The 10,568-nt window shown below is 41.0% G+C and overlaps 2 protein-coding genes and 1 non-coding gene across 3 annotated transcripts; 2 read left to right on the forward strand and 1 right to left on the reverse strand.

Annotated features, from left to right (window-relative positions):
- The first annotated feature begins 559 nt into the window (after positions 1-559).
- LOC135672712 (U6 spliceosomal RNA) lies at positions 560-657 on the forward strand. Its single transcript, XR_010513069.1, has one exon. It is a non-coding gene; the product is annotated as a U6 spliceosomal RNA (small nuclear RNA).
- An 868-nt stretch (positions 658-1,525) lies between these two features.
- LOC135672324 (U-box domain-containing protein 15-like) lies at positions 1,526-3,878 on the forward strand. The gene is made up of 4 exons (XM_065180781.1): positions 1,526-2,023; positions 2,094-2,210; positions 2,301-2,726; positions 2,817-3,878. Exons 1-4 carry the CDS (start codon positions 1,658-1,660, stop codon positions 3,861-3,863), a joined length of 1,956 nt encoding a protein of 651 aa, XP_065036853.1. The 5' UTR covers positions 1,526-1,657; the 3' UTR covers positions 3,864-3,878.
- A 741-nt stretch (positions 3,879-4,619) lies between these two features.
- LOC135642457 (probable serine/threonine-protein kinase PIX13) lies at positions 4,620-8,790 on the reverse strand. Its single transcript, XM_065158622.1, has 6 exons — positions 8,578-8,790; positions 7,694-8,040; positions 6,517-6,652; positions 5,789-5,931; positions 5,585-5,708; positions 4,620-5,205 (listed from the first exon to the last, which is right to left on the reverse strand). The coding sequence occupies exons 1-6, from the start codon at positions 8,642-8,644 to the stop codon at positions 4,862-4,864; spliced, it is 1,161 nt and encodes a 386-aa protein (XP_065014694.1). The 5' UTR covers positions 8,645-8,790; the 3' UTR covers positions 4,620-4,861.
- Positions 8,791-10,568: the final 1,778 nt, after the last annotated feature.

Genomic DNA, 10,568 nt, shown 5'->3' on the forward strand with positions numbered 1-10,568 from the left:
CATTCACAAGAAGCGGCGTGCTCTGCTCACAGAGACCGGATTCGGGTGTGCAATGCGCAAATCATCAGCACACAAGTCCGTAGCAACCTTGGTTGACTTTTGCGTCGACGTCAACATATCAAAGTCAACACCCAATTATTTATCCAAAAAAAGCCCACGCAAAATGATATCATCATCACCGAGTTGAATCAAATAAGCAAGAAGGGTGGTGATCTGACATTGCACCGAGGATAGGCAGGATAGGCCGCGGTTGACTCCGTAGAGCTGAAGAACGTTTCTTTTCTTCATGGGAGAACAGTGACAAAGTCCAGCAAGAGCTACGCTTGACGCACTACATAAACTCATGCTTTGCATTAGGATGGTAGCAACAGATTGACCTTCGTCTTCACCTCAGTGCAGCCACAGCATTGTTCTGTGTCACAGAACAATGTCCACAGACAATATACTATTTGGAAAGCATTCTGCATCAATCAAACATAAAAGAACACTAAAAAAAGGTAATCTCACAAGCTAGCAATTATGGCTACGAGAATATTCATATTTTAGGATTTATTACGATGTCTCTTCGGAGACATCCGATAAAATTGGAACGATACAAAGTAGATTAGCATGACCCTATGCAAAGATAACACGCACAAATCGAGAAATAGGATTTGTGAAGATAGTATACTCCAAGTACAAGAAATTTCGAAACGAGAAGAAATCCTTATGAGAAAAAAAATTATTGTTCTATAAATATTTCCTGTGTCTTTACACTTTAATTGAGGGATAATAATATGTGAAAAATATTTGAGAAAAAAATATATAAATATACTATATATTTATGTGAGAGAATATTATAAGGAGTTCAAATTTGATTCTTTTCGTGAATATAGATATTGTCGAATTACATTAATCTTGCATCGACCTTATGTTATTGATCATTAATTTTTAAATACTTTTAATTTTTATTTTTTTCAACCATTATATTATAAGGAATAATGAGAAGTTGTGAGTATTTTTTTAGTGGACTTTGTTCATTAAAAAATAATTGACAAAACCAATTGAAAAATGATGTATAAATAAATAAAGTAGTTATTTCGTGACATCAAAGTCCAGCACGGGATTAGTCATAGGCTTGTACGTATATTTTACTTAGTAAGAAGAATTAATACCGATCAGAAAAAGCCCAAATTCGGCACCAAGATTTCTTGACCGTCCGTTGTAGGAATGGACGGCCGAAATTGGTCTTCTCTCATTGTCAGCGGCCGTTGCATTTTGATGGTCATCCCAAGCTCTACGCGCACCCTACCAATTATAGCGGCAAGACGATAAATTGACCCTGTCTCGTTCAAAGTGTACCTCAACTTCTCTCTAACAGGAGAGGGCAGATCAAGAACCGAGGGGTGTGAATATCAACTGCCTTGCTTTATTTGCGCCTCTTCAGCTTCCGCCACCGAAGCGCGCGCGCGCGAAAATTATGCTGCATCTATCATCTCCCCGAAACTTGCTCGTATACAGAACAGTGGGAGTCGGTGTTGGTATCCGGGGTTCTTCTCCCCCACCACCCCCCCCTCTTCCTCTTCCCATTGCTCTGCCCCATGACCGATCCCTTCTCCTCCTCCCTTCCTTCTTGGATTTGTTGAGCCTGGTCTTGGATCACAACAACGAATCCGACATGGGAGACGTGGAGGAGGAGAAGAACCCCGCCGTAGCCGCCGACGGAGGAAGAGAGAAGGAGCGAGAGGCGGCCGCGGTGGCAGTGGCGGGCGAGAGAGAGCACGACGTGGACGACCTGATACGGGAGCTAAAGGTGATCATCGACTCCGTCGCGGCGTTCGGTGACTACCGCAGGACGCAGCGGAAGGAGTCCTTCAACTTGGTGCGGCGGATGAAGCTGGTGACGCCGCTGCTGGAGGAGATCCAGGAGCTCGAGGGTCCCATCCCCGATGCGGCCTACGCCCGCCTTTGCAGCCTCCTCAAGGCGTTCATGGCCGCCAAGAAGTTGCTGAGGTGCTGCCACGATGGGAGCAAGATATATCTGGTAATTGAAGACACTTGATGGTGTTTCTGATGCTCTTCCTTCTCAAGTTTCTCTTCGTTCTTCTTATTAGGCGTTGGAGGGCGAGGCGGTAATGGGCAGATTTCATATGGTCTATGAGAAGTTGAATCATGCGTTGGATGGCATGCCATACGAGGAGATTGGCATTTCAGATGAAGTGAAGGAGCAAGTAGGCTTCTTGTCCTTTACATGCGGTGCTACAAACTTCTTCTGTTGTTCCAAGGCAAGGATTGATCATCCACGCTCCCCCTTCTTGCAGGTTGAGTTGATGAGCGTGCAATTGAGAAGGGCAAAGAGGAGGACGGATACTCAAGACATGGAGCTCGCTATGGATCTGATGGTGGTGATCTCTAAAAGGGATGATCGAAACGCGGATGGAGCCATCATCGAAAGGCTAGCTAAGAATCTGGAGCTGCAGACTCTCCCAGACCTGAGAGCAGAAACAATGGCCATCAAAAAACTCATCAAAGAAAGATGCGGGCAAAATGGCGAGAGCACCCAGCAGATCATCGACCTGCTCAACAAATTCAAGCAGACCGCGGGCATCGAAGATACTAATGGGTTGAGCGACGTCACATTGCCTAAGTATCTCGAGAAGTGTCCATCTCTGATGATCCCCAATGACTTCCTCTGCCCCATATCTCTGGAGATCATGATGGATCCCGTCATCGTTGCGTCGGGGCAGGTGCTTGAAGCCGCCTCATTTGGGTTAGACTTTGGGTCGTGTGATCGCCGGATGTTTGCTGACGACTACTTCTTCTTTCCCTTCTCGCAGACGTACGAACGACGAAGCATACAGATGTGGTTGGAGGCCGGTCATCGGACGTGCCCGAAGACGAGACAAACTTTAGCTCACCTTTCGCTGGCTCCAAACTACGCGCTTCGGAACCTGATCTTGCAGTGGTGCGAGAGGAACAAGGTGGAGTTGCTGAAACGGGAACCGGAACAGGACCCTGATCATTCCGAACGCAAGGAAGAGATCCCTTCGTTGGTGGGCGACTTGTCCAGCATTCATCTCGACGCGCAACGGAGGGCGGTGAAGAAGCTGCGCATGCTTTCTAAGGAGAATCCCGACAACAGAGTTGCCATCGCCAAGCACGGAGGGATCCCCGCGCTGGTCAGCCTTCTGCCGTATCCCGACTCCAAGATCCAAGAACACACCGTCACAGCTCTGCTGAACTTGTCGATCGACGAGGGGAACAAGCGGCTCATAGCCAAGGAGGGCGCGATTCCCTTGATAATCGAGATCTTGAAGAGCGGCACTGTGGAGGCGCAGGAGAACTCAGCCGCGGCCTTGTTCAGTCTGTCGATGCTGGACGAGAACAAGGTGACGATAGGAAGTATGAACGGCATCCCGCCACTGGTGAACCTTCTGCAGAACGGGACCATAAGAGGGAAGAAAGATGCGGCCACTGCTCTCTTCAACTTGGTTCTGAACCACAGAAACAAAGCGAGAGCCATCGAAGCCGGAGTCGTGGCTCCCCTACGCCAAGTGTTGGATGACAAGAACCTCGGCATGGTCGATGAGGCCCTCTCCATCTTCCTTCTCCTGGCATCACACCCCGACGGGCGGGCCGCCATTGGGCAGCTGCCGTTCATCGAAGCTCTCGTGCGGTTGATAAGGGATGGCACCCCCAAGAACAGGGAATGCGCACTCTCCGTGCTGCTTGAGTTGGGATCGCACGGTTCTTCCTTCCTGTTGGCCGCACTGCAGTTTGGCGTGTACGATCATGTCCGCGAGGTGGAGAAGAGTGGAACCAACCGAGGACAGAGGAAGGCCAAATCCCTCTTGCAGCTCATGCGCAAGTGCGAGCACGTTTAGCGACTGCTTGAGTTATCCCAAGCTTTATTATCCTATGAGAAGCATCAACAAGGAAAAGCTACTTCTACTCTTTGATCTAAAAATTGCATGGTGTATGATGGAACTTGATGCTTTAAGAAGTTGCAAGTGTCTTCAATGCTCTGAATGTATAGCTTATATATATTATTGTGTCACTGTGTGTTTGATGGCTGTATGTTACTTCAGGAAAAATTTCAGAAGGAACAAAATGATACATAGATCATAACATCATCACCCTAAGCCCATTCGAAAACTGCATGTTTCTGAATCAGAGGCACTAAATAAGGTATTTAGTATAAATGTGACTTCAATAAAGCTTGGACGTGTAATGGCACTTTGACTCACAGGATATGTTGGTCCACAACAACACTCTATTATTGCTCCTCATGTCTGCCAGGGATCACAAAGACCACTATTTGTTCTGGTGTTTAGATATGGCAACATGAAGAAGAGAACCAAAATATTAAGATCATACAGATGGGCTCAATGAGGTTTGGACACAGAAATGTTCACTAAACTTTTATGGTGATCTCCTTTCCATCTCAAATTGGTTTAGAGTTCCAGTTGTGGTGACCTAGCAGTTTTACTGATCAATGAAAGGCTGCCTTTTGTGAAAACAACACTAGAATAATCCACCACATGAATAAAAAGAAAAAAAAGAGAAGCCACTGTCTAAAAGCAGCTATTGTGCTTCCAAATTCCGTAAGTTAAAATGCTTATGCAAGGCGTGCAATCGACTCAAACTGGAACTTTCAGCTCATTATCATATTAGAGTCATTATCTCAAACAATTCATTGCCAAAAATGACAAGCAAACTAGAACATACAAAAATGGGGAGTGATTTTTACAAGCAAAACTCACTCGACTGAAGCTTGCTATCACCATCTTTCTTTAGGAGTTTGTTAAGAAATTCCATGCCTTGGATGAAGCAGTCAGTGGGTGTGTTGTGAGGAGCTCTGGCCAAGACAGGAAGGAATGGCCTAATGGGAGACATTTTTAGCCTCTCTCGACATGCTTTTCAAGGCTTCAATCTTCTCTAGTGTCTGCACCACTTCTTTCATAGATGGACGGCTCCTAGGATCACCGGCAAGACATTTTAGAGTCAGCTGCGCAACTTGATAAGCCCCTTTCGAGGAGTATTGCCCGTCGAGCCGATTGTCTATTAGTCGGGCCAACTTTCTCCTATCGGGTAACATTGGTCTAGCAAAATCTATCAAGTTGTGTTGCCCGCTTGGACGATTTGTGTCGAGAGCCCGCTGACCAGAAAGCATTTCCAGTAACATAACTCCGAATCCATACACATCACTCTTCACATATAAATGACCTGGATGAGCAAGGGAATTTGTTACAGAATAAGAATCATATTAGGAATAGTTCATGTAAATACAAAAGATAGCAGAAACATCTTACGAGATACTAGAGCAAACAAGATCCATTAAGTTTTTAGTTCTAATATAGGAGTAAGAAGTGGACTAATGAATAATGTGCTGTTATACACTAGAACATTATGTCTTCCACAAAATAGCAGTTTTTTTACCACTTGAACATTTGAATGATGAAGCAACTGATGGCCTTTCAATTATAGATTGAGCAGACTCCACATTTCGATATGTGAAAAGTAATCCAGTTTCTTATGCAGTAGCTACTCATATTTATTTGCACAAGATTTGAAGCAGTGAGTGCAAATCATTGAAAATACATACCAGTAGCGACATATTCTGGAGCTGCATATCCATAGGTGCCCATGACTCGTGTAGTGACATGTGAGTCTCCACCACTCGGTCCATGCTTCGCTAGACCAAAGTCCGAGAGTTTTGCATTATAGTTCTACACAAGAGACAAGAAAATGCATAAACAGATCGCTTGGGTTGAGAAAGCATATGAGGCTCTGAGGGCAACATTTTTACCGAGTCAAGGAGGATGTTAGAAGCCTTGAAGTCCCGGTAGATGACTTGCTTCTCTGATGTATGCAAGAATGCAAGGCCTCGAGCTGCACCTATTGCTATCTTCAGCCTAAGGCTCCAAGAAAGTGGCTCAAAAGCTGACCCTTCTGCCTCAAAAGAAATTTTACTTCTCAAACACTATCTTACTGAACTTACATGATTAGTAACATCATTCCAAGAGCAGTTCAAGAGAAGAAATAACTCTAGGTTCTTTTAACACAACATACAATTTCAGTAAATTTTTGAGTTCAAGAATTAGCTGAAATTTTTTAAGCTAGAATTTTCTTGACTGGGGATGCCCTTTGTACAAAGTTTTAATTTGAGGGAGAGGAACATTGTATATTTCTATGTCATGAGCATGGAAATAAAATACTTGATTCCAAAACAGAAAAATCGACAGACTTTGTTTTGTGGTGAAAACAGAAGCCAAATGATTTAAGCCTTGAGAAGTTAGATAGTAGCATAGCATTTTGATATCATTCCTACAACATCAAAAAGTTTCCAATACTGTGGTCAGGTTTGGTATTTTAACAACAGAATCAAATAACAAATAGAATTGAGCCTGCATTAGTAGAATGTAATTGCATGATGTGTGTGTGTATATAAATATAAAGATGCAATGCATCACCAGTATTCAATGATAACTTTGATCTTTACATTAATAGGAAAGCAGCATTTGCCATTGAACTCACTTCTGAAGAGGTGGTTCTCCAAGCTGCCCTTTGACATGTACTCGTATACAAGGAGAAGCTCCTTGTCCTCCAGACAGTAGCCCAAGAGCTTGACGAGGTTTGGATGAGAAAGCCGTCCTAGGAAATTCACTTCAGACTGCAACAATAAGTAACTTTAGAAATCTTAGTTGCATTAAGTGGAATCAACACAAAAGCTACACATTCTTTTGTGCTAAAATAATAGTCAACTGTGTAGACACTGCATCTTCTGTCTCTTTTCATCAGTCAGTCGCCTCTTAAATGCTAAAATCAAAATATTGAACAACACCATTGCAGATAAAACCCAATAAACCTTACTAAATTTAACATTGAACTTACAGGGTTTTGAACAGAGTGACTGCTACCTAATTGGACTGTCTGATAATATGACACTGGTTTTCAATGTATTATAACTAGAAAATAACCTCGAAGAAACTACAATAACAGTCGACTACTGTAATCTTAGTTGACTGCAACCGTAAGTAATGCTAGTAATCTTAGTTGCATTAAGTGTAATTAACACAAAAACTACGCATTCTTTTGTGCTAAAATAACAGTACTGTAGTGGCCTTCCATAAAACAGCAAGAATGTAGACACAGCATCTTCTGTCTCCTTCCATCAGTCAGTCACTTCTTAAATGCTAAAATCAAAATATTGAAGTACACCAATGCAGATGAGACCTAATAAAACTTGCTAAATTTAACACTGAACTTAAAGGTTATGAACAGAGAATGCCTTCTACGTATAAATTGGACTTTCTGACTATATATTGCCATGGTTCCCAATGCATCATAAGTGGAAAATAGCACCAAAGAAACTACAAAATTATAATAAACAATTTATCTATTAGAATCACATGATACAAAATGAAGATGGAAAATTAGTTTGACATTATGATTTTTATTTTTATTTATTTGGTAAAAATCTTCTTCAGAAAATTATCCAAAACAGATGCTATTGCTCGAAACAACATCTATATGCCTGAAATAAGAAAGAATATATGCATGCATTCAAACATATATTGTAAAAGCAAACACAGGTTATTAACTAATAAAAGCAAGGGAATAGGATTATTTCAACAACTAAAGAACCAAAATAGCAATATTCTGAATAATGACATCAAATTCTTTTTAGCTTTACGATGATTGGGAGTTTCACCTGCCATTGCTCCAACCCTTGCATGCTCTCAGGGTTCAGTTTCTTCACAGCAACCACCATTCCAATTCCACTCTTTGCCGGATTCAGAGTCTTCTCCTCCACCCATCCCTTGTACACTCTCCCAAATCCACCTTCCCCAAGTACTGTATCAGGCTTGAAATTTCTCGTGGCAATCTTTAGCTCAGAAAACGTAAAGACTCGAAGATTTGGCACCTCCAGAATCTGGCCATCCAGAAACCCCTCATCTGTGCTTGCGCCACTGACAATAGACTGACTAAAGTTGCTGCCGCTGAGGGTCGAAAGCTTCTCGGTGACGGTGCTACCACTAGCCTTTGATGTCGAGTGCGCTGTGATCAGAAGAGAGGAAGGGAATATAAATGATAAAGAGTTAAACTTACCCCTAATAAAACACAATTGGAACCGTAAACTAGAGAAGGCTTCAGAGAAATGGGAATCTCCAGGTCAAAAATCAAATCTTGATTTTGGAATTCTAAATGAATACTAACGCCCAATTCATAATGATATAGTACCAACAATTTTATTCAATAATTATGAGGATTTCGCACACAATCTGAGCAAACAAGAAAACAAAAGATTTCATCTTTCTTGCGAATGGAGTGTCTAGAGGCACGGAAGCTGAAATGAATTGAAGGAAAAACGCAATCTTGCAGCTACACGATCAAACCAACAGAACAATTGAACAAGAATCAAACTTCCATGATCTGCAATTCAACCAGGAGAGCCAACAAACCGACGCAAAAAAAAACGTCAGATGGGGAATTTGAACAAATAGCCGGACGAATCAGAACCAGATAAAAATCTAAATTTTTTTCCCTGTAAGAGACAAAAATGTAATCTATGTTTCTTCTCTGATCCAACAGTACCTGAACTCGACGGCCTGGTATCAGAGGGACTCTGAGACCCCGGGTAGAATCCCAAGCAATTCCCCATACCAACTTCTCTCTGTTCCCTCCGTGCTGTTCTCTCGTCTGCTCTCTCCCTCCCAATAGAGGATTGTACAGATGAGCATCATAGGGCAGCAGGGTAATAGATGGGGACGAGGCCGAGAAAGCGAAAAGTGAAGGGAGGGAGAAAGAGAGACATTGACTTGCCCCCTGCTCTCATCTCCGAGGCTGAGAATGCGAAAAGGGAAGGAAGCAACATAGAGGAACATTGACTCGTGCCCTATTCGCTCCCTCTCTCTCTCTCTCTCTAACAAGACTCACAAAGTCACCGGCTTTTAACAATTATTCGATAATTTTAATATATATATATATATATATGTATATATATATATAACACAAAATAATGTGTTATTTTTAGGTCTTATTCCTATAATTTACTCCTTTGATTCAGATATTGGCCGTTTAAATATTTCTAAGTAGCAATTATATATATATATATATATATATATATATTAGTATTCGAAATCCAATTTTTTATTTTTCAACTCAAAGCCTAAGCATAATTAGTGTATGATTTCATAAATGACAGATGATCAAATTATTTATATTTATGCGTCTCATATTCTCTTTAATATAATAAATTATTAATTAAAAAAAAAAAAAACTTGTGGTATTTTGGATTGTAAATTCACTTATGACATATATAAATATAGTTGACTATAAATAATAGGAGTCAAATACTTACAAGTGGATCACTCATTGCAAAAAATGTCCATCACTAGAGTGATTTCTTAGATGGGTTGGATTGAAAGTGCAATGAATTAGAAGTACCCACTAATTTTGGTTAATCACTATTAAGAATTATAATCCTTCTATTTCTAACTACTAAATTTCCTCCCTACTTGCAAAAGCAACAAAAATCATACAATATTTTATGGATACTTCTGCATCCATAAATAGGAAAAGCATCCATAAATAGGAAAAGAGAAGGCATCGTTTGTGTTATGCTCGATCGCAAGCCTTTCCTGCATTCACATATCCCACCGTCTTTTGTTAGATGACAATTGCATTGGAGTTTGGGTTGACTCTGTGGATGGGGTTCTACATGTGCAAGTCATGCTGATGCTTTCAGCAAAGGTTGACTTTATGATGTGTGGCTTTCCCACCCGTGTCCTGTTGATGCTCGGAGCACGAGGTTGACTTCTTGAAATGGGCTGCAAGATGGCGCCAAGTGGATCCCTTGGGGATGAAGTCAACGCATTTCCCTCGTTATGATGAAGTGATATATAACTTAATCCCACACATATGAGATATTAAAAACAGGTTCTCAAAACTAAATGAGACGAATTAGATCTCATACTGAAAGTAGAAACCTTTTTGTTTTCTTTTTTTTCGATGAGATTTGATCGACCATTAAAATTTTTACCGGATAAGATAGCTTAATAACAATTCGCTACTAATCGAACATCGCTTAGCTAATAGTTTTTAATATCGATTAAAATTCTTAATACTATTACGTTAACAATCAATAAATATGTCGATTATGCTAGTGTATTTGTATGTATGAGTCTCGTAGATATCGAAGGGGTTTATACAAAATATACTAATTTTTGGATGTGTCTATATGAAATTATTGCAAAGTGTATTTTCTCGATTTACGTACTAATTTCAATGAAAATATATCACAAATTAAACTTACAAAATGAGTCTCATAAACCACAAACACTCTACTGATAGCATGAAAATTGAAGTTCCATAGATTTGATACCTCCTTATGGCAATTGTGAACTGTGTTGAATTCTCCAACAACAATGGTCTAATTTACAAGAAAAGGAGGTTATATGCTTAACCATAAAGGATAATGTTTGGATGTGGAAGGAGTGTGTTCTCTTATTGCTTTCAGGCCTACCAAATGCTGATGGTTCTAAAAAACAATGATGGTTGATCAAATCAAATATGTAGTTAGGTTT

Source organism: Musa acuminata, chromosome BXJ1-4 (assembly GCF_036884655.1).
Source record: "Musa acuminata AAA Group cultivar baxijiao chromosome BXJ1-4, Cavendish_Baxijiao_AAA, whole genome shotgun sequence".
NCBI lineage: Eukaryota > Viridiplantae > Streptophyta > Magnoliopsida > Zingiberales > Musaceae > Musa > Musa acuminata.

Bases quoted from the DNA above. Each gene is read 5' to 3' on its own strand.
- LOC135672324 (XM_065180781.1), top strand. From the start codon at position 1,658: ATGGGAGACGTGGAGGAGGAGAAGAACCCCGCCGTAGCCGCCGACGGA. The intron at 2,024-2,093 runs GTAATTGAAGAC...TCTTCTTATTAG, and splicing joins ATGGGAGCAAGATATATCTG to GCGTTGGAGGGCGAGGCGGT. The intron at 2,727-2,816 runs GTGCTTGAAGCC...CCCTTCTCGCAG, and splicing joins TCATCGTTGCGTCGGGGCAG to ACGTACGAACGACGAAGCAT.
- LOC135642457 (XM_065158622.1), bottom strand. From the start codon at position 8,644: ATGGGGAATTGCTTGGGATTCTACCCGGGGTCTCAGAGTCCCTCTGAT. The intron at 8,041-8,577 runs GTACTGTTGGAT...TTCTGATCACAG, and splicing joins TACCAGGCCGTCGAGTTCAG to CGCACTCGACATCAAAGGCT. The intron at 5,932-6,516 runs GTGAGTTCAATG...CTTTTGAGGCAG, and splicing joins GGAGAACCACCTCTTCAGAA to AAGGGTCAGCTTTTGAGCCA.